Source organism: Crocodylus siamensis, chromosome 4, assembly GCF_052110815.1.
Source record: "Crocodylus siamensis isolate JL-2025a chromosome 4, ASM5211081v1, whole genome shotgun sequence".
In the NCBI taxonomy this organism is placed as follows: Eukaryota; Metazoa; Chordata; order Crocodylia; family Crocodylidae; genus Crocodylus; species Crocodylus siamensis.
In genome coordinates, this window is record NC_143398.1 from 232,219,206 (window position 1) to 232,242,106 (window position 22,901).

Genomic DNA, 22,901 nt, shown 5'->3' on the forward strand with positions numbered 1-22,901 from the left:
CTGGGGGCCCTATTATGCCATTGCTTCTACACCACTCATCCTAATTTTTATGCAGTTTATGCAAGAGAACACTGTTACTTCAGCTTTCACATTTAAATCATGTTAAAACTGCATTCCATCAACAACCACCTTGTGCACGCACCTTGGGAGTGACACTCGGCCACCAAATATGTAGTGACAAGTTATTCAAAAAATAGCACCTCACTTGAAGGGCCAAATGCCATTCAGTTGCCGGCCTGCATGGATTGGCCTACCAACACAAAACAAAAACATTCATTCTCTTTTGTTGTAAGCCCCACGTCTTTTTGCCATTGCAGATAACTGCAGGTGAGATGTTACAGCTTTACATTGCAGTGCTTCCATGTTTTGGCCCCAGATTATAAAAGTCATCTCTGTATGATCACTATAAAGAAGAGGTGGTATAGCATTGACATGTAGCCACTGAAATCAGCCCTACTGCTGCAGGTGTAACAAGGGAAGGGGTTTGTCTACAAGAAGGGGCCTGGTCAAGACACTTATGCCATGCTTATCCTGATTTCTTTTACCTTGTGACTATTACACCTCAACATATGTAAGAACAAGCCAAGAGGCTGCTCTAATAGGGTGTGAGGTGGGAGAAGAACAGAGGAGCACTGTAATTCAGGCAGTGAGAGCTGAGTAAGCTTTTCCTGCCTTTCTGGGTGCACCTGCATGTGCGAATGCTGCTGGATGGGTTTACTCCTGAGTAATTTACTAGGGAGTAAACAACCCACCCTGGGCAGGTGTCTACATGTGCATGGATTTGGGAGAAGCGCAGTGGCCAAGGGGAGCTTCCCCTGGGTGCTAGCTCAGGGGCTACACAGGGGCATGGGGCCAGGACATAGCTGCCTCCTGGAGGCGGCTAGGCGATTGCTCCCTGCCCCTGGGAGCTGCCTGCTGCCGGGGCAGGCTGTTGTGGCAGAGCCCAGGTGGAGACAATATCCCCCTGCCCCAGCAGCAGGCAGCTCCCATTTCTGACTCCCCAGTTGGGTGCAGAGGGCTTGGAAAGAACTGCAGGGGAGGGGCAAGTTCCAGTCCCTGTCCCCAGTTTGCCCATGGGGCAGCTGGCAGTGAGGGTCTGGATGTGTAGATGGCCTTGCTTACTACACAGTAATTTGCTCTACTACACAGTAAAATGTCTCATGTAGATGCACCCACTGACTTGCAGTTAGGGCTCAGGACCATTAACAAGGCACATACTACTAGGAAGTCACTGGCATAGTGTGATTCCTGTATTTTTCTTTTCATTCTACATGTCTGGAAGAAGATTTTCTAAAATCTTTATGGTTAATAAATTATAAGTGGCTTTGCAAAGATACAGAACTGAATGCTTCTTGTCTACTAGTTGCAAGAAGTCAATGGCACTTTATGTGTAAGGAGGCAGAATTTAGGCTCTGTTAAAAAAAAAATATCAGTGCTGGTTTATGCAAATGAGCATAATGAATTCTAAGATTTCAGGTTGTGTGTCATAGTTAAGGCTATTTTGAATAAAGTAAAATGGATACTGTAAGAGGCACAGGACAACAGAAAATGGTCAACAAGTAGTTGTAACAAGGCCACCAAGCACTTGAAAAGAGCCTGCTGAAATTTTCTTCATTCCTGTGTCATTTATACATACTGGTGTGATGTAAGGAAAAAAACATATGGCCTTGTTTCTGAATCACGGCTACAAATATGTGTGCTGTAGATGGTTTTGTCTGTATATGTAAGGAATCAGTTGACAAAATGCTTAAGAGCGGGGGGAAAAACTCACTTATGTATGCACCCATTTTGGAGAATGGAAGAACAAACAGGCTGTAAAATATGCATTCATATCAAGCATCTCATAGCAAATCTATATGGATTAGAATGACAAAATACTTAAAATACTTGAAATCATTATGAAGAGATGAGAACAGGGCAATGCATTCGTATTGTTGTGATTGGCTTTCTATGTAGATAAGGAGATGCTTATTAACAGAGGTGGAAGAAAAAGCCTTAATATGAAAAGACTGCAAACTGAATTAAGGAGATACCATGTGATGCATTAAGTTCATGTCATCTTTTCCTTGGCAAAAAGAATGAGACCTGATATTCCTGGAGAGAAACAAAAAAATGGTCATGAGACCTGAGCATACTTCTTTTTTCTTATTAAAATAAATTGTAGCAGAAGCTTTTTTCCTCTTGAGGAATTACATCTCCCCAAGTCTTAATTTTTTTTGACAGCTGCATATGATGGCATTTTTTAGGGGATTTAGAATCAAAGCTATTATCTTTAGATATTTTTCACAGAATATTGTAAATTCTCACATTTAGTACTTGGGCAGTTGAATTATAGTACATTTCTAAATGGATATTATGGTAATTATTGTAAATAATCAAGATAAAACAATAAAGTAAATCTATGAAATCACATTAAAAAATAGACTTGTGAAGGATGTTATCTTTCCTAATTTTGTCATAATGTTTCTAGACTAAAGATGTCACAGAAAACCAGCATGAAGATGAAGAGGACGGTATGACAAACAAGACATGTCAGAGTCATGTGATAGGTACAAAACTATATTTTACAGTGGTTTCTACTGATGCTTTCTTTTTCTGGCAAAACGACCTTTAACTGTTACTAGCTTACCATCTGGCTGACTTTTCACTTGAAAATAAGGGCTTTTGTTTGCCATATGTCACGTTTGGCCAAATTCCGATACCCTTCCCCCGCTCTCCCATGTACACACCATTGTAGGGCAAAGTGCAGAAAAGCCACGGTGGTCTTCACAGCTAGAGTCTTGTGGGTGCATCCTGTGCCTGTTGTGCATGCAAAACTGCCATTTATTCTCAGGGGAATGCTACATGGTATATAGACTGGAACTGTAAGCATGGTACCTAGCCACAGCAGTTCAAAGGCAGACCAAAGAACCCTTTGTAGATGAAAGTCGTCATTCCTTACCCAAGTAACCTCCCTTTTTTCTCATGGGTAAGTCCACCTTGTTTTGTGAAGCAATTTACTGTGCTCTCCGCAGCAGCTGTCTACAATGGGCAATGAGCAGAAGTAGTAACCAAGGTTTCTCCCATTGCAGTCCTCTCTGCCTCTCCCCATCCTTTTGCTTGGGCAGGTTTGTCCCCTTCTCTGTGACCAAAGTAGCAGAGTAATGGTCTGTGCAACAGACTAAGGATTCTGCCAGTCTAGCCCTGAGTGAGTGCCAGCTCAGTGCCTATTTAGAGGGAAGGTAAAACTAAAAGGTATTTGAAAAAATAAAAATAATAATTACCTTTACTGTATGCTTTGCAATGGACAGCACAATTCAGTTTGCCTCATATTTGGTTTGCCTGCTCTCTTGGCAATGGATTTATGACCCAAATACCTTGTTCCAGGTGGACCCAAACCCTCAGACCAACCACAACCTTTCCATTTGATAAAAGCCAAATTTTACTGATACACAGTGATAGCAGATAAGAATAGCACAAACAAAATCTGTATCTACCAGTCCTAGGACTGTCACAGAGAGAAGGGTCATCTGGCCAGTATGTAAGCTTCACCCTATCATTCTTTCTCGAATGTCAGATGTCACCAGCTTGGAGGTCGAAGGCCGAGGCCCATTCTCCCCCAGTGGGATGGGTAAGATGGGCTGGTGGTGTGCCCTCTGTCCATGGTGCCCTCGGTTTCCCCTCTCAGGGACCCTCTGCTGCTCCAAAATCCCACCTTTTGTATTCTTTCTCCCTTCTGATAACTCTTCATTGATTAGTTTTCCTGTGGTTGTCATGCTGTCTGTGTTCTGTCCTGTCAGCATATTCCTTTCCAACAAACCCAGCACGTGCACACATCTGAATTTGGTCCGTTCACCAAAGCTAGAAATCCCAAGGGCCCTGCAGTTTGTCACTGTGACCTAATGCCACCTTATCTCATGTGATGGAACAGTGTGGTACATGTCTTCAGTTTCTCAGCCTGTGTGTCTGCTGGCTTCAAACACAGTGGGCCTTGAAGGAAACTTTGTCACAAATAGGCTTTTAGAAACCTTTTAACCCTTGCTGTTGTCCTGGACCAGTATTCTTATACAATATCTACTTTACCTATAAGCCAGTCCCCAAAAGCAAACCTCTAAATACCATTTTCTAGCCATCATGCTCTAGCTTTTCATTTGAAATAAACTTTCAACATTTACTCAGAATTTGGCCCCATGAAAGGAGCTAGCATAGAGCCATTATGTAGGGAATCAACTATGTTAGAGGAAGATTCTGCTGTGAGGATTTCCAGCCCCCTTTGCCGTGAGGGACTGTAAAAAATAGAGAATCTGATTCAAAGTCTCCAGAGCACTATTAAGACTTATTCCAGGCAAAGGCTTCACTGGCATTGCCATTTTAGCATGATTGAGTATATGGGGGAGAGACAGAGACATCTGGTCATGCCATTCTGAAACCTCTTTCTGGGCCAGGAGAAGTTTGCTGTCTCTGCTAGCTAGCCCCTGTTCACAACCCCGACAGTCCCATATCGGAAATGCCTGTGCAGTTGTGCGAAGTGAGTTCCTTGAACACTAGTTTCTTTGACATCCCCTCAGATTCAGCCATAATTTGCCAGTCATTTTAATAGCTACAAATAAGGCCAAAGAGTTATGCAACATGTGATTGATAATGTTTCCCTTGACTAGGGCTGAGTCTTTTTTTTTCTACAAACACTTTAACAAAAAAAGTACAGTTTTGTGGTTGGCTCAAAACTACATGCAAATTCAGAGAAGCAGACATAAATGAACCAGGGTGGAGCACTACCCTAAGGTAGCTACATTGCTTCAAGTACCCAAGGCAGTTCATTCATTCATTTGGAGTTTAAGTTCATTTAGAGCTAGCTTGTGTATTTCTGTGTGATGCTGTGTGGTGCCATCTTGGCATGTCCTAAAATGACTCTGGGACCCCTCCATCTCCTGAATCAGCTGATGAACCAGGCAAAGCAAAGGCAGCTTAAAGTGGCTTTCTCCCTTGCTTCTTCTAGACAGCAAATTCTGTCCTGTGTCTTTTAAAGGCTCGGCAGAGAATCTCATCTCTGTATAGGGCAAAGTCACTTGGGATTGTTGTGAGGATTCATTTGTTAGCGTTATGAGGCTTTTTGATGTACAGTGCTTTGCATTATTACAGGGATTATTGTGAAGTATGTAGCCTTCTGTTTAATATTAACAAATCCTGGCCCTAGTTTAGGAAAGCATTTAGGCATATGCTATATTTTCTGTAATGAGACTTGAACAGAATTGTAAAGTTAGAGACTTTCTTAGGTAGCATTCCTAAATGCCGATGTTGTTCTGAAGCCCATGTGTTATGCTAACCTGTCATGTGTTGCTTCCGTTGTTGCTCACTCTCAACATGCTTCTCGATGAGAAACAGACTCCAAAAGATGTGTATTAAATACAGTCTGCTTCTGACTTCTTTGCTAAAGTAACTGGGAACTTTTTGGCAATGCTGGCTTTCATCATAAAAGTTCATTTGTCAAAAAAGAAATGTTTTGTGAGAATGTGCCAGTTTTGACAAAACTGTTCCTGGGAGCTATTTCAAGATGGATTTCTGGTTAAAATGAGAAAAAATGAGAAAAGAGATTGAGATTGATTCACTCTACAATGGGCGAATGTTTAGGGGAGCCATCTTGGTTGTTAGTAGAGTTAGCCTGTTGGTTAGAGGAGTTATCTAGGATTCAAGTCCCTTCTCTGCCTAATACAGGCTAGGGATTTTAAGTTAGGGCTCCTGTTTCTGTGATCATGAGGATAGTTGCTATTCTGAGATGATTCTTACTCTACCTGTTTTGTTTTGTCTTTGAAAAACTTTGGAGGTCTTGGTCCCTTCCCAGTGTGGAATGGGACAATTTTGAAATCCTGAAAAATTTCACAGGGCGGGAAAACCACTTTCCAATCCAGCTCTATTCTTCATAATTTCCCCGTTCATTTTAACACTATAAAATTCATTGTGGTGGGTTTTTATAGGTGTATTTTAAATGAAGCCTGTCTTCTATTTCCCTTTGGTGCTCTGAAGAAACTAAAGTCATAACAAGCAGAGGTAAATGAATGTAATCTAAAAAAGACTTTTGGGGTGGCGGGGAATTCTTTAATATGGTTGTCAATGAAAAATGTCTAAATTGGTATCAGTTCTGCCCCACTAGCTAATGAGCCAGCTAGATGATATTTAACAGCCTTCAAACTTGGCACCGTGTAAGACAATGCTGGTTCATCACTTTCTAATAATTGGATACTCTAGGGCCTGTTAAATAACATGTGTAAACTGTCAGTTGCTAATTTTTTTATTGGCATTTGGTGAATATAAGTAGATTTAAATATATTAACAACCCTTTGGATAAGCCAAAAAGAGGAGAATATGGAATGCATGCTAATAAAAATATATCCGGGGAACATGCAGTGCTTTATAAGTATAAATTAATTAAGACTCACAAGCACCTCTTTTAGGTAGATAAGTTGTGTTATACCTACCTTGGGTGTCTTCTAAAGGAGGCTGGATAATCACCTAGCCAGTGTCATTTGACCCCAGCATCCTTTCCTGCCCATGGCAGGGGGTCAGACTAGATGATCTGCTCAGGTCCCTTCCAACCCTACCATCTGTGAAACTATGAAAGTATTTTACAATTGAGGTAAACTTGAGGTATAGAGAGATGAATGTGTGATATGCCTGGAATGATTGCCAGAGGGCAGAAGATGATACAGAACTCTTAGTTCCCATCCTGTGCTCTAACAAACATACCTTAATATCCCTTAAAGGATCCAAAACACAGCATGTCATAAAATCTTCAGAACATAATAGTTCTTTGAGTGCCCTTTCTTGTGCTAAAAGATGATGTGGAACCAAGCACCACTACAGTTTCTTTCCATTATACTTGGTCTGAACTGGAGCACAAGTGTCCATTGCTTGGCTCTCTACATTGGTTTAAGTTCCTATTTCTAGTCTTCGATGGTTGATATTTTTGTTGGAGTATATCACCATAGGCAACGATAAACATGCCTTGTTTGGGAGAAATAAGGAACTTAGCTCTTTTAAAGTCACTACCCTCTCCCTATGTCTCCCTGCCTTATCCCTAGGGGGACTATCACACCTAAACACTGGGCTTTAAAAAGTGTATAGTCTCTTTGCATCCTTTACAGGTTATTCCCTGTAAAGAATAACCACAGCACTAGCTTATATTGTTTAGGGGAGACAAATATCCCTCTAAATGGTAACATGTGTAAGTCATTTTCTCAAAGGCTAAAAAGTTAAGGGAAACTTATCCAAGGGTGTTTTTAATCAACCAGGGAGTGGGGACTGAATTAGATCTCAAGACCAAAGATGTGCCTATACAGTGGACTCAGTCATCTCCAGGGCTCTTTCCCTCCATCATTCATCAAAGCCTCACAGTACTCATAAGAATGATGGTGAAGAACTGCCAACCTCCCTGTAAGGAAAAGGAGCACAACTTGTCTTTAAAATCTTTTTTCAAAAGAAAATTAACCCCCTTTTCACTCCAAGTGTACTGAGAACTGACAGTAGGGACTCTGGGGAAAAAAACTACAGTGCCTGTAATTCAGTGCCAAAATTAATGAGCTCTGTTTGGCTGCCATGTCTGGTAATTAAGGTCATGTGTATTCCTAAGGCATTTTGTGCCTCACCCTCAGTATTGCATAAAGATACTCTGATTATTTTCTGGTATGCATCTGACAGACTTTCATGATTACTAATCAACCAGAACCGTGATCACTAATCATCCTCTCACAAGATATGTATGCTCAGTATTGAGATAAGAACCCTAGTCCTCATTGGTACTGGATTTATCTGGGTTACTGTGTACCAGGTAAGATACACAGTTATATGTTCCTTTAGCCAGAGACATCCTTTAGATTCTGAGGGGTCATATTTCGGGGGTATATCCAGACCGTGCAATGAGGGCCTCCCTCTACAGCCATTCTCAAGACTTCGGTCTCTAAATATGTGCATGATTTTGGTGATTTTCATCAACCTCCATCCAGCTTCTGGAGACAATCCCAGAGAAGTGTCATGGTGTATTTCTGCATTTGGAGTGTGACCAGAAGGAGGCAAACAGGACATGCGTGGGAATGCCCTGGCTCTGCATTGTAAACAGACCTATTATCCTCAGGTCTCCAAATAAAGGATCTAATGTAAAACTCTACATTTAGGGACCACCAGCCCTATATGACTTGGTTACCCTGTTCCACCTCCATTTCTAGGCAAAAGGCATACGTATAGTGATGAAACCCTAGAACACTCAGGATAGGAGAAGGTCACCAACTGGCTGAGGGCTGTACCCAGAGAGTGGTGGTGGATGGGTCATTTTCAACCCGAAGTGATGTGGGCAGGGGGTCCCCCAGGGCTCGGTCCTCGGGCCTGCATTGTTCCACATCTTCATCAGTGACTTGGATGAGGGGGTAAAAAGCACCCTGTTCAAATTTGCTGATGATACTAAGATATGGGGGGATGTGAGCACGCTAGAAGGGAGGAATTGGCTGCAATCGGACCTAGACAAGTTACAAGGGTGGGCGGATGAGAACAGGATGGGTTTCAACACTGACAAGTGCAAAGTGATGCACCTGGGGAGGAACAACCAGCACCATACCTACAGGTTGGGGAACTCCCTTCTTGTCAGTACAGAGGCAGAAAAGGATCTTGGAGTCATCATTGACTCCAAGATGAACATGGGCCAACAGCATGGGGACGAGATCAGGAAGGCCAACCGTACCTTGTCATGCATCCACAGATGCATCTCGAGCAGGTCCAAGGAAGTGCTCCTCCCCCTCTATGCGGCACTGGTCAGGCCGCAGCTGGAGTACTGCGTCCAGTTTTGGGCACCGCACTTCAGGAGGGATGTGGACAGCATGGAGAGGATCCAGAGAAGGGCCACTCACATGGTCAGGGGGCAGCAGGGCAGGCCCTTCAAGGAGAGGCTGTGGGACCTGAACCTATTCAGCCTCCAAAAAAGAAGGCTGAGGGGGGATCTAGTGGCTGTTACAAACTAGTCAGGGGGGATCAGCAGGCATTGGGGGAGTCCCTGTTCCCCCGAGCACCGCCAGGAGTGACCAGGAATAAGGGTCACAAGCTGGCAGAGGGTAGATTTAGGCAGGATATCAGGAGGCGCTACTTCACAGTCAGGGCGGCTAGGATCTGGAACCAACTTCCAAGGGAAGTGGTGCTGGCTCCTACCCTGGGGGTCTTTAAGAGGAGGCTTGATGTACACCTTGCTGGGGTTGTTTGACCCCAGTACTCTTTCCTGCCATGGCAGGGGGTCGGACTCGATGATCTACTCAGGTCCCTTGCAACCCTAGAAACTATGAAACTATGAAGGCAGGAGACAATTAAAACATGCCAAGTTTAGATTGCTCAAAGGAGCAACAGTTTGAGGATAAAGATCAGCCTGAACATGAGAATAGGTCCTCCTCTTTTCTAGATGAGGTGGGGGCAGCACAGCATCACCCTAAGTTTCTGATTTCACAAATTTCACTAGAGGAGGTTGATAAAAATCACCAAAAATGAGTGGACACACTCAAGACTTCAGAATTATCCTTCCTATTAATGAAAATCTTTTAGAGTTTACAAAGACAGCATGGCAGACTCCCAGCACTATTGCAGTTGTCAATATGTCAAAGAAAACCAAGAAAAAGTATCACACTCTACTTGGGGGAACAGGAGATCTTTACTTTCAGTCCTTCTTGAATTCCTTCATTATCACAGTGGTTTAAACAAAAGGTAGAAGCAGCACCAATCAGAAGTTATCCTTTTCCATACAAAAACTAAATGTCTGAATTCTTTGGAAAAAGTATTTGTCATCAAGTTTACAGTTCCATATTTCAGATTTAATATGGAATCCTCACTGAATTTGATTGTATTAATTATAATAAGTTAACAAAGCTAACTAATAAACTGCCTCCAGAGATCAGTGAACAATGCACAGCAATCATAAACAAAAGGAAGTTGTTGGTACAGTCTTCATTACCTTGGATCTGTTTTGACATCCATATTAGATAATTTTCCTAGCTTAGCTTCAGAGAAAAGGAAATTTATTAGAATCATATTGAAGGTGCATTAACATATGGTATATTCTTCTATAACACTCTTATAAATTACTGTGAAAGTATCAGAGGGCAAAGAAGCAAAGACGTAATGTTCAGCTGCCTTATCTACCGTTACATCTTCCCTCATCAACTAAACGCAGAAGAGCTACACACTAATAATCCTCTTGGATCTAGTTTTATTTCCCCACTTTTCCTTCGCACATGTAGAATGTCTTTGACAATTTTAACAGCATGAAATACAATAGCAGTGGACAAATAAGGACTGGAAAATATTTTTACAGGCTATGCAACACATTTTCACAAACTACCCAATCCCAGTACATCTTCTCTGTCTTTTTTCAAGGACCCATCTCATAAGAGAGTTCTGATAGAAAAGTAGTCTTTTCTCCAATTGGTTGCACTAGAACCTATATCAAGGCGGGCAGTTATTTTGGGCAGAGGGCCACTTACCCAGTTTTGGCAAGCTGTTGAGGGCCTCATGGGTAGCCATGCCCCTTGACAGGTGCCCTGCCCCCTGGCCACCATCTTGTGACTGGAATTCCCACCCCTTAGCCGCTGAACTTTGTCACCAGAAGTCCCTCCCCTTGCCTCCAGAAGTACTCCTTTCAGCAAGGGGCTTTGGCGTCTCAGAACCAGGAAAATACCAAATTATATTCTAAAAATCAAACATCTACAACATACATTAATTTGATTTCCAAAAATATTTTTGTCCTGGTTTACATTTGTTTGTGTAGTGTACACAGAGGTGATTTTATGTAATAGTTTAAAATAAAGTCTTACTCTTGTATGTTGTGGGGGAGGTAGGTATAGGTTTGTAGGGGGCTGTGTGTGTGGGGAGGGTGGCTGGGGTGTGTGAGAGGGTGTGGGTATGGGCATCTGCATATATGGCAGTGCCAGGAGAGTTGTGGGTGTATGTGTATGGTGGTGTGTGCATGTGGGACTCACCCTACGAACTCATGCACAGAGTCCCACCCTACACACACAAATCCCTTCCTTACGTGCACACACACACACTAGGGTGCTAGCATGGTCCTGTGCTCCCTGGTCTGGTGATGCAGCCAGGAGCCACATGGTGCTGGAGCAGTGCAAGGGCAGGAGGGCAGGGAAATGGCTGGGGGTGGGGCAGGGCTGAGCTGCTGCATTCCTGCGGACACTCTACCTGGGCCCTACTGCCTCTGGGTCCTGTCATCTATAACAGGCAGCCAGGAACAGATAAATATTTTCTAAATATTTTAGTGGCCTCATGCCTGACGGGCTGGATGAGCTCTGCACACCATATTTTGCCTACCCCGACCTATATCTACCTAACATAGAGAGATTTTGTTTTTCAGAGCCTTCTTTATCCCCCCAAAAAGGTGACTCCAGGCCCATCTTCATTCATCAACTGAGAGTCTCAGTGATTATTTTGTCCTCACTAATTCCTCTGCTAGATCAGTAAGATTGTTTTGCAGCTCTCACCCTGCATATTTTCACTTAAACTAAAGACCCATGACACAAAAGATTTCTGAGATTTGCCATTGGTACAAGCCATTATCAATACAAAGAGTTGTTGCTCCATCTTTCAACATCACTAACAGTATTTATCAAGGTCTTGGCAATAGTTATGGCTCACTGACATCAGTGTGGCACAGAAGTGTTCCTGTATCTGCGCGATTAACTAGAATAAATGAATAGTATAAGGAGGGTCAGTAATTAATATATACACTCCTTCATCTCTTCTGTATTCTCAATTGTACTGTATTTTTGAAAACAGTCACATGAGATTTCTGAAAGAATTAGTAAGTCTTCCCAGTATTGAAACTGACACCATCAATTTAGAATTCATATCTCTAATGAACGGCAACATTTGAGCTATTGGTCTCTGGTCGCACTTCCTGTGAAGGTGGCCCTCCTTATACTGGCAACTAAAATTAACTCTGCTGGGATAGTGCAAGCATTGGAAGCCCTTATCTCCAGCCACCTTCTTACTGTATTTCATCATGGTAACATTTTACTTAGACAACATCCAACATTTCTTCCCAAAATAGAGTTAGAATGGTGTATTAATCAGGTTATTTGCCTGCCTGTGCATGTTATTGGTTCTTCTATTATGAAGAAAGAAAATGACACTCTCTTTGCATTCTACTACAGTGTGCCAGGCCCTTCAGACAATGACTTAAACGGTGTCACTTTCTTTGAGAGAATAAGAGATTAGGTAATTTTGCACATAGAGGCAGTCTGGGGATAAACTACTTTTGCTAAGACATTGACAACACATAGTATCAGGGTCTACCTAACCAGACCTCATACAGCTTCAGTAGCTCCTCTGAAGAATGTCCGTGTCATGTATGCATGCAAGGCGGCAATACGGTATACCTTTACCAAGCATTAAGAGTGAATATAGGCATCTGCTTTGAACGTTGCTTTTGGGTTGGGTTCCCTACAGTTTGCACTAGAAAAGGACTCTGAAGTTCATGACTTGGAAGTCACCCCATGGTGACACAGACACAGGGACAAGCACTTGAAGGAGAAAGAAAAGTTACTTACCAATATAGCAAATGAGTTCCTCCGAGCTGTGTTGTCACTACATGCATTTGACATCCTTCCTTTGTACTTCAGATTCTCCTCTCCCCGAGGGGAGTCCACAGTGGAAGAGGAACCAGGGTGGTAGTTGGTCCCTGACTACCCTTTTTATCCGCCATATACTCTTGGTATGGTGCACAAGTATGAAGCAGTGGTGACAAAATTCCTCTCACCTCAAGAGCATGAAATATTTCACCATAGGGTCAACACGTCTTGAAGACCTATAAAGTAACTAGACTGCATTTAATGTGGCAAAGTCAGGACTAGAGAAATCTATCTGCAACAGCCTTTGCACATGATATAATTTTTCTTTACCATGTTTTATTTTCAATGTCTCTGGTTGAGCTAACTCACTGAAGGTAAATGCTGCTCCCTAATAAAAGCAAACAGTGATTTGAAATCAGTTGGAGCACTACATATAGAATTTGGCCCAGAGTACACAGAGTGGAGATGTTAGTAAAATGAATTAAGAATGAGCTGAGTTATGAATTGAACTGTAATTAGTTTAGCACTGTGGGTGGCATGCAAAGCAAATAACTGACTGAAGTAGGAGTTAGAGAGAGCAATCCAAAATATTTCAGGATTCAGTGTTTTGAGAACTGAGCTATCCAAAGCATAACATTCTGTCAGGTGGGATGTGCAGATCTGAGATTTATGTTAAATTCTTAATTTCCTCAGATCAGGGGTTGTGAGGACCACAGATGTAGAGTTCACAAGAATTGGGAGGGAATGATCCACCTATGGTTCTAGCTCTAATTGTTTGTATGGGACATTTGATATAATGTTACAAGCCAGCCAAGCATTAAGAGATTTAAAACATTAATTAGACTTTTAGAACCTCTGAGGAAACGAGTTTGGATTAAATTTCTTTCAAAGTTTGAGAAAACATTCGTGTCTTTTTTTCCAATTCAATTCCCCCCACAACCAGCAGACATTGTAGATGCTTGGTACTTCAATAATACACAGAAAGAGCTAGCAGGTAGTTAAAGGATTTATGGAAGTCCTCAAGCTGGACAGAGGGGTGGGCATCCAAAGTATAAAGTCACATTAAAAATATGTTGCAGAGTTGGTTTCTTTGTGTCAGAACAAAAATACACACTTGGATCAAGTGTTTCTTTTATAGTTCTGCTGTACCATCATTCTCAGTTTTATTAAAAGTTCTTGATAATCATCTACCTTGTAGCAGGCATTTTCCTTTTAACATCAGGGTTTTTTTCGTTTCTAAGAAAAACCTGGCAGAAAAGTTTTGCTATTTAATTTAAAGGCAATCCGATCAGGAAAAGGGCTGTCTTTCATATAAAACTTTTTAGACTTTCTTTTCTTTAAATGAATATTTGGTGAAATTCAGTGGAGTTTTCAATGCCCCTGAAATTGGTGTTGTTGGTATTGTGCAAGTAGGACTGTATTTTTAAATCTACCCCTCTAAGCTTTGCACATAGGAAAGAAGACAAGTGTTCTAAATAAGATTTCAGTGGGAAACGTCCTTGATAGCAAGTTTTATAGATAGGTTGGATAGCAACTTGATAGCAAGTCTTATAAATAAATTGATAGCAAGTTTAATACATATAAAGTGTCGGTGACTGTGAGCAGGATTGACTTAAAATGAAGTGTCAACATAATAATTACTTTTGTCGAAGTACCAAAACGTTAAACATAATATCCTCATCCATAACTGAATTCTAATATCCCAATGTTGTTTAATTCAGTACTACAGGCATTTAATCCAGATAGCCTTAGACACTATATAAAAAAGAGGGCACTGTAGTACCATAAATTAACATACTAGTTTTTCTTCTTATGTTATCAATCTGTCTAAGGTACTTATAAGTCACCAATCACCTTGGTATTTAAGTCTGTATCTGCCATGTTCAGCTGAAGGATAAAGGGTAGTGTCTTTCTTAGGGATAATAATTCTGATCTCAAGGTTTTGCCTTGTAGATATGGACCCACACATCACCTAAACAGAAGACCATTTTGGTGGTAATGATAATCATAGAATCTAGAAGTCATAAAAATTAAGGGCTGGAAGGGACCTCGAAAGATCATCGAGTCCTTAACTAAAGACACATGAGGAGACAGTACAAACAGGTCCCAGTCAGGTTCATCAGGTACATGTAATAGCGTAGATAATAACAACATGTGGAGTTGACAGATGCTAGGTAGGGCAGAGAAGTATTTCCCCTCCTTGTTCCTGTTCCTCCCATCATCTTCCCTACCCTAATCCCTACCTTTAACCTCACTGCTCTAAGCTTTACTTAGGATCAAGACCAGAGTTTCCAGCGTGCATTTCATGCTGCTGCACTGAAATAGTTCTGCTGCTCTGATTACAGAATCATAGACAATTTGTGTTGGGACTAGAGACCTCAGGAGGTCACATCTAGTCTAACCCCTGCTCAGAGTAGGACCATCCCCAACTAGATCATCCCAGCCAAGTCCTGGTCTAGTCAGGTCTTAAACTCTCCAAGGATGGAGATTCCACAGCTTCTCTGGGTAACCTGTTAAGTGCTTTACTACCGTCCTCATGAGAGAGTTTTTCCTAATATCTAACCTATACTTTGCTTGCTGCAACTTGAGGCCATCGCTTCTTATTCTGTTATCTGCCACCACTGAGAACAGTTGTCAGCCTACCTTTGCTCTTCTCTGATGTTCCTAGGTTTCCTTCTGGAGTTTACAGCTGCAAAAACAAGCAAAGTTAAATAAATTCATACATCCAGACACAATTCAAAATCTACACTCTTACCCAATGCTTACATAACTTACTCAAGGCCTGTACTAAAGCCTACTGAAGTCAATAGCAGTCATAGCTGGACTCCAGTAGGCTTTGTGTCAGGCTTCCAATCCGAAATGATCTATTATTCCCTTTCCCTCCAAGAAAATGGTTAATTAATATTACATCCCTCATCATTTGAGGAAGTGTTGCAGCTGTTTGTTTTGTTTCTTTTATACCAAATAAGAGGTATCAGTTTCGTGCTTTCCATTTCTGGGACTATAAAGATATTTGTGATGGAAACATACTCAACTAATGCAGTGAATGCATTAAGCTTGACATGTCATCCTATATGTCAATTAAGTCTGACATATTTAAGTAAATACATTTTAGATTAGAGAATCCTGAAAACCTGAAGATGTTAGGTAAAGGCTAAAATGAATTACTGAGATAAAATGAAATCATGTAGCAAAACATATGGCAGTGAACAAAATTGATCTGTTGTAGGCTGATCAATTTTAAAGGCAGCCTAGCCTTTTAGTGGGGGAGGGTGATCACCATCATGAGCATGGGATGAGGAAAAAGGGTAATCAATTGTTTGAGTGTGGGGTATATTCTTTGACTCCCTCTGATGTGTCTAATGAAGAGCTATCCCCAGCTGATGAAAGTATGTGTTGCCTGCTAATGAAATCCTCTTTTGTCATGAAGCTCAGTGGCTGAGAAAGTAACTTACCACTGTCAGTCTTAATTCCTTTCATCAGCCCATTGATAGAATTTGAGAGGAATCATTTAGCAATCGTCTTATCACTGATATAGAGGCTGATTTGTTCATTTTACACATGATCAGATAAAGGAATGATGTTTGCTTTATCTCCCCCTTCACCACCCAAGTAAAGCTATACAATAGCTAGTCTACGGATGAAAGGTCTAGGTTAGTGGCTGTAAAAACACTAGCAGACAAAACGAGTAGCATTGAATCAATTTCCAATCTGCTTCTGAGGTCTTTGGAATTTACACTCTTGAAGGTGTTGTTTTGATACAAGTAACGAGAAGGGCCCAGTTTTCCACAGTTAATTTAGACACATGAACTGATACCTGCAGTCATGTAGTTACTTGCACCCATGAATGAAGTCCATTTTCAAAAACCCTAGGGACACAAAGGCAGACAACGTTCTTTGGGTGAATCTGATATCTTTTACAAGACCAACTTAAATAGCTGGAAAAAATTTTAAGCAAGCTTTTGGGTTGAAAAAGGGACACAACACATGGACCCATCCACCAATTCAATGTGTGTGTTCGCTGAGCAGAGATTTTGAAATAAGGCTTTCATGTATGAGGCAAATTTACGGCTCGCTCTTCCTTTCTCCCTCACCAGCATGACTATGCACCAAATAACCAGATCCCCAACAGCTAAAGCAAGAAAACATTAATCAATGGCAGAAATAAGCTACTTGTCTCTTGCAGCATCAACCCAAACTAGATATTAGTCAATAAAGTAATATCCAGGGCCTATATGTACTCTAGATCAGGGCTGTACAACTGGTGGCCTGTGTGTGGTTTGCTCATAGCCTTTAGGCTCCTGACGATTTTAGTTCTTTGGTTCCCTGTACTTCCCTCCACAGGTCTTGGTGCAGCTCCCCATGGCTATCACCTCTCCCTCCATCACCTACTGCTGCTGCTGCTGCCATCACCACCCCATGCCCCAGGAGGCTGCTAGTCTCCAGGCTTGTCCTCTCTCTGCCAGCTTCTGCTTCCTGATGCGGCCTTTACAGGGCTGTTTACCCCATAGGCATTCAAAGGTTGACCAGCCCTGGTCTAGATTATGTGGGATGGTGTTTCATTGCATCCCTCACTTACCATCTTCTAATAGTATCCTGGTTGTTGTATGACAGTGAAGCCTCTGTGGACACATGCATAGATTCATGGACAGCACATTGGTAATCATTGGAAGAAGATGAGTGCTTTCACCCACTCTTATGGTCTGAAAGCACCCATTGCCTCTGCTGACTACTTTGAGCTATAGTGCCATGTGCTCCCGTAAGAGTTTTCAGAGACAGTGTAGGCAGTCTGGAGGCATAGGACTGTGGAGTGCTGTCAGGCTGCCATATGTTATTGATCTACTAACGTATGTTAATTATGTGGCCAGCAACAGTAAAAAATATGCTGAGCAAAAGGCAGAGATGCTCAGATAATTAAGTGACTCGGGTGGTATGTCTCGGATTCCTCCCCTCCTCCATCCCAGCGCAGGTTTAACATTAGTTGCTTGTCGCTCGCTATGCTTCTGTGCAGTTCTCTGAAGCATTCTTACGCCCCAGCCAGCAAACCTGTACTGCTATATCTCTTCTCCCTAAAATCTCCTCTTGGTCATTCAGATGGTTGGCTGTCTCTTTTGAACAGGAGTGGCTGAACCTAACAACAAAACCAGAGGTTCACTGGGGATGTCCTTTATGTGCACCTCATAGTTTGCACATGCCAAAGCCTTACCAAGCCTGCAGGTCTTGCTCATCTTGTATCGATGAGTTCTGTGCCTGTGCATGATTGCCTGCCCAAATGATTACACTCAATCTTTTCCTTTGATGTATACACACACTTTGGACAGCCTTTGGGAATACTACACGCATACACCTCGAACTTGCACAGTATTGGAAATTTTGCTTAGATATGAAGCATAGCATTCATTCAAATGGACTGCCTCTGCATCAGACATATTCTGAATTCTTAGATCTCTCATTTACTTCAAAGGGAGAGCATGTTTTCAGTAGGTCCTTAACAATTCAGGTCCTATCCAGCAATGAAACAACTTTAAGCTACATTATATGTGTGAGGGACAAATCTACTGTCTTTCTCTGAGACCAAGGCAACCTTGGGGAGGACCAGAAGTAATGGCCCCAAACTCCTGGAAGACCATTTCAGATTTAACATTAGGAACAACTCCTTCACAGTCAGGGTGTCCAGACTGTGGAATGAGCTCCTTCCAGAGGTGGTGCAGTCACCTACCCTGGAAACCTTCAAGAGAAGACTGGACAGTCACCTTGCTGGGGTCACCTGATCCCGCCTCTCTTTCCTGCCTGGTGCAGGGTGCTGGACCCAATGATCTTCCGAGGTCCCTTCCAGCCCCTTCCAATTTATGAATCAATGACTTCTCTAGCAGAGCGTTGGAGTTTCCTTTTTTCTTGTGTGTTTTAGTGGACTAAGTTCTTTGCTAAAGAGTGTTTTGCAGATGAGACAACTCTGTCTGTGCTTGGGCACCTTGGAAGGTGGCAGGTACTGTCTGGTGTAGTGGCCCTTACGTGTTATTTGGGGCTTGCATACTTTTGTCAGAGATTAATGCTTAAGTGACAGTGTGAAGGGGTCTGTGATCATGGGATGTAGTTTTCTTTGTCCCCTTGTAATTGCTACTCCAGTAGTTTGAAGGTGATGGAGAATCTTGTCATTATGAATAAGAAACTGACATGCATTAGTGTCTCCTAAAATATGTTATCTTCCTTCCTCAGCCTGCCAAAGACAAATACGTTTTTGTATTTCAAAGAAATAATAAACATAGCAACTGTTTAATTGCCAGTTTTCTTGCAGCACTGCCATAGCCTACTGTTTCTACCTTTCTTTGTTTTTATAGGGAGTATTAACTTTTTGGATCAACACTTTCTTGTTAGCCACAATTATTTGTTGGCCACCCAGAATTACTAAATTACGTAACCAAATCACGTAACTGGAATGAAGGAAGGCTTGACCCTTCCTGCAGTTGTACAGACCTAATATTCTGATTACTGTTTTACATACTGAGCATCTGCTCAAATAAGAACTCTTATTCTGGATTTAAAATATTATCTAATCAGTGGCAGATCCCCAGCTCAGGAGCCACCAGAGCTATGTAGATTTACTCTGTTTTATGACCTGGCCCAACTTCTCCTAGTTTCTGTCATGCATATCAGGGAATATGCCTAATTATCCCAGTTACTTCAAGGTACTTTACACTATTATTTTCCATATAAATCTGATGTTCCCTTATTTTGCTTTTTTAAATTATTGTTTCTGGTTAAGATGTTTTATGGACACATCTTCACCTGCCTGTGTGGAAGTTTAGCTTTGTGCTTCCATTAACTATACTTGTAGGGCTGAGCAAATATTGCAAAATGTTTTCTATGAATGCCTGTTCACATTTTATTATAAATTCATTTTGATTGATTTTTTTTGTTTTCTTTCCACAAATACTGTAGTGAATGGGTTTTAGAAGCATGAATATTTATAAAAAATGGTGCGCCATATTGCTCATGTATACGTGAGCTGCTTGAGCATCTGATTCAAAATTCTTACTCTTATCTGATTGTTATTTCTATTTCTCATCCATGACCTGTTCCCAATCCAGTTGAAGTCAGTGGCAGATATTTCACTGACTTCAGTAAGCTTTGTGCCAGGCCTCCAAGTAGAAAAGTATTATCATGTAACTTGTAATTAGTCAACTTGGCACAAATTTGAAGCATTCATTATATGCTGTCCACAGTATCTACAACCAAGAAATATTCACTGAAGAAATGTATGCATCATTTTTACTACCAAATAAACTTGAGAATTTCACAACCTATGGACAATTTGCTGTCAAAAAGAAAAAAGGAAGACAGAAAGAAAGGAGAAAAGGAAACAGAATTCATCATATTTATTTATAGTGAATTATTTGTCTGCCTCCAGTTCGTAACAGGCAGAGAGGTATGTTACACTGTTCCCACATGCTCAAGCTAATGGTGTTTTTGAAACACCAGCTAGCATTTATATTACACACATTTGTTATGGGAAAAACACACTTTCTGAAAGAAATCAGTATTCATTGTTCTGGCTTTAAATCATCACCATTTGTCACCAACTGCTGCATCCTGCTTACATACAGTTAGCTTTCAGAGACACTGATTAGAATATCATCTGGTCTAGAGGATCTGAACTTGTGTACTGAAATGAAAAAGATTATACTTCAGCTGAAAGTCACTCAGAAAGTCTGTGTTAACAAGTTTTCACTTCATTAATTGAGAAATAAAACCAGTCAGTAGCAGGTATAGATATATATGTAACTCATTATTACCTTTCCTCTTAAGTAAAATCACCCTGAAGGCATTACTAATATAAATTATTTAAAGCCTTGTTAAACAGGGATGTGGCTTCTATTTTGGGCATGCTTTATGCTCATAAAAAAGCAGAAAAATTACCAAAATGCATCACACATTTTTCGTCTGCATTTGCAAAATTTGGAGCTTTTGGTGTGCCACTTTTATAACTGAATCAATGCTACCAACATGCTACTAGGGGCAACATAGGCAGTCTGAGACAACCGTCACTGGTGTTGTCCAGTAGAGAACCGAAAATCAAAGGAGGCACCCATAATGGGAAGAAGACTACATTCCAATTACGAGAGGTTCCATCAAGAGCATGTAATCAGTGGTTCCTAACCTTTTCAGTCAAGATTACCAGGTTATCCAGCTTAACCAGGTGAAGACTGCAGCTACCAAACCAGCTAGTTTTAAGCTGTGTTGGGTGCAATGTAGACATATGCTATATGAGTGCATTGACATGCCATTAAGACAATATAATAAATGCTAGCACAGTTTGCACCAGAGAAAACTGCTCCCCTAGGCACAGTGTTTACACATGCACCTGAGACCACAGCACTTTGAACCTGGGTGGAGCAGCCCTGGCCTCACAGAGAGTCCAGGGGGATCAGCCCCAGGTTCCTGGTGGCGACACTGGGTGGCAGAGGAGCTGGCTGGGACACAAGGGTGCTGAAGTGTGGGGCTAGGCAGTAGGCATCCCCTGCACTTCAGCAACCTCATGCCCCAGCCATGCATTTTGGCAGAGTAAATTACTGCACCCTAATACCAGTGCACATGTAGACTGTGCCACTTTACTGCAGAGCTAATTAGTCAACTCTGCAGTAAAGTGCATTGGGTATAGATGCACCCAATGTCTGATACCAACAGTTTTATCCTCACAACAATCTTGTGCACTATGGGAGCACTATCCTCTTAAGAATGGAGAACTGACGTATAGCAAGGTAGAAGGGACTACCAAAGTAAGCCCGTGCCTGAGGCAGATACTCAAATCATCTTTCAGTTTCCTGAGTCCTAGTCCAGTACCTATTTTCTACAGTCTCAGTGAACTGTCACTGATCTTTTAAAAAAGTCAAAGGCAACACCTGTGGCTATCATTACAAACCCCAAGTACAGGAATTTCCCTCAAGAACTTGTTATTAATGACTCTGAACCCATTCAATTAAGTGTGCCATGTGACACACATGGCCAGTTTCTCTCGGGTTGTGGTATTACACATCTGGATCATGGAAACATGGAAGAACCGCATTTCTGCAGTGTAGTAGAAAGAGTCTATTGTTTCTGCTGCTTGTCTTGGATGCCACCTGTACATCTGGTGTGAGGATTGATCTTTCCCTTCATTTATTATTTATCCATTGGGAGGGTTTAAGAACGCTTGCAAACTCTTAAGGACAATTGATAGGTGAGAAGGTATAACTAAAGGGACGTTAGAAGATTTACCCTGTCTGATGCTTCCCCAAAACATTCCTTGATTAGCCTTACTCACACCTAGTCAGTCCACTTCAGTTTTAAAAATTAGCAACCCCTCCTACCTATAGAGATAGAATTCACCCATCAGTAAGAAGGCATGGCATGCTGGCAAGGCAGAATTTGTTTTCCTGTATCTAATTATTCAGAAAGAAGAAATCCCGAAAGTCTTGGTAAACTAGTTGGAGGTAGAGCTCATGTGGGGGAAGAAGAGGAATAGGTGAAAATGTCCTTATAAACATTTGTTCTTACAGACTCCTGTTTTGTTTCTATTTTGAGTTGCCCCCAAAGTGCCAAGTGCAAGTCATAATACAAAAAAAGAGTACATGGGCTGAAACCTTATTGTTCTCAATGGGAAAAATCCTATTGACATAAATGAGGCCCATCTTTTCACCATGAACCCTGGCTGGAAAAACTTACCATCTATCTTGTCATGATTAAAAGAGGGGAAGTTTCACAAAGGCCAAAGAGTACACAACGAAGTGGTTTAGAAAGAGGATTATTACTTATTGCTAATCAAACTATATTGTGTATGTATTGATGTAAGCACATATGTGTTTTGGGGAGAGAGATAAATGAAGACAAGCGGTAGTCTCATGTTTCAGTTCAAGAAGAGCACTCCAAGAATAGGAAAGGTCATGGAAAACAACATTTGTCAGCCGTGATAGAATTGGACAAGCAGGTTACTGAAGCAAAAAAAAAGGCTGGACAGGGTAAAGCAACAGAAACAAGGTTGAATAGATAGGGAAGGGCAGGTAAAGTCAGGGGCATATTTTTGTAGACAAATTTTAATTATAAATGAGCCTGAAATCTGACCTTACATGCAAGCAACCCTAAATTTGGACCAAATGCACATGGATATGTGTATCCAGACAGTGCTGTACACAGCCTGGCGCTGGAACTGGAGGATACAGCTACATCAGCTCAGTGCTGTACTTGAGTTAATTAGCTCGACTGAGAAGCTGGTCTTAGCCCAGTGAACTTGGACTGGTAACATGACTGTACTACTAGATTTGGAGCTCCTGTGGGCAGAGCAAG

General features: G+C 41.6%; 1 protein-coding gene across 6 annotated transcripts in view; it reads left to right on the forward strand.

Annotated features, from left to right (window-relative positions):
- Nucleotides 1-22,901, forward strand: part of NCKAP5 (NCK associated protein 5) — a 702,047-nt gene that overhangs the window by 613,251 nt on the left and 65,895 nt on the right. For all 6 annotated transcript variants that reach the window (XM_090045889.1, XM_090045887.1, XM_090045883.1 and 3 more), the window contains one exon: nucleotides 2,471-2,549. In XM_090045889.1, coding sequence (XP_089902015.1) covers nucleotides 2,471-2,549 — 79 coding nt within the window. The remainder of the gene's footprint in view (nucleotides 1-2,470; nucleotides 2,550-22,901) is intronic.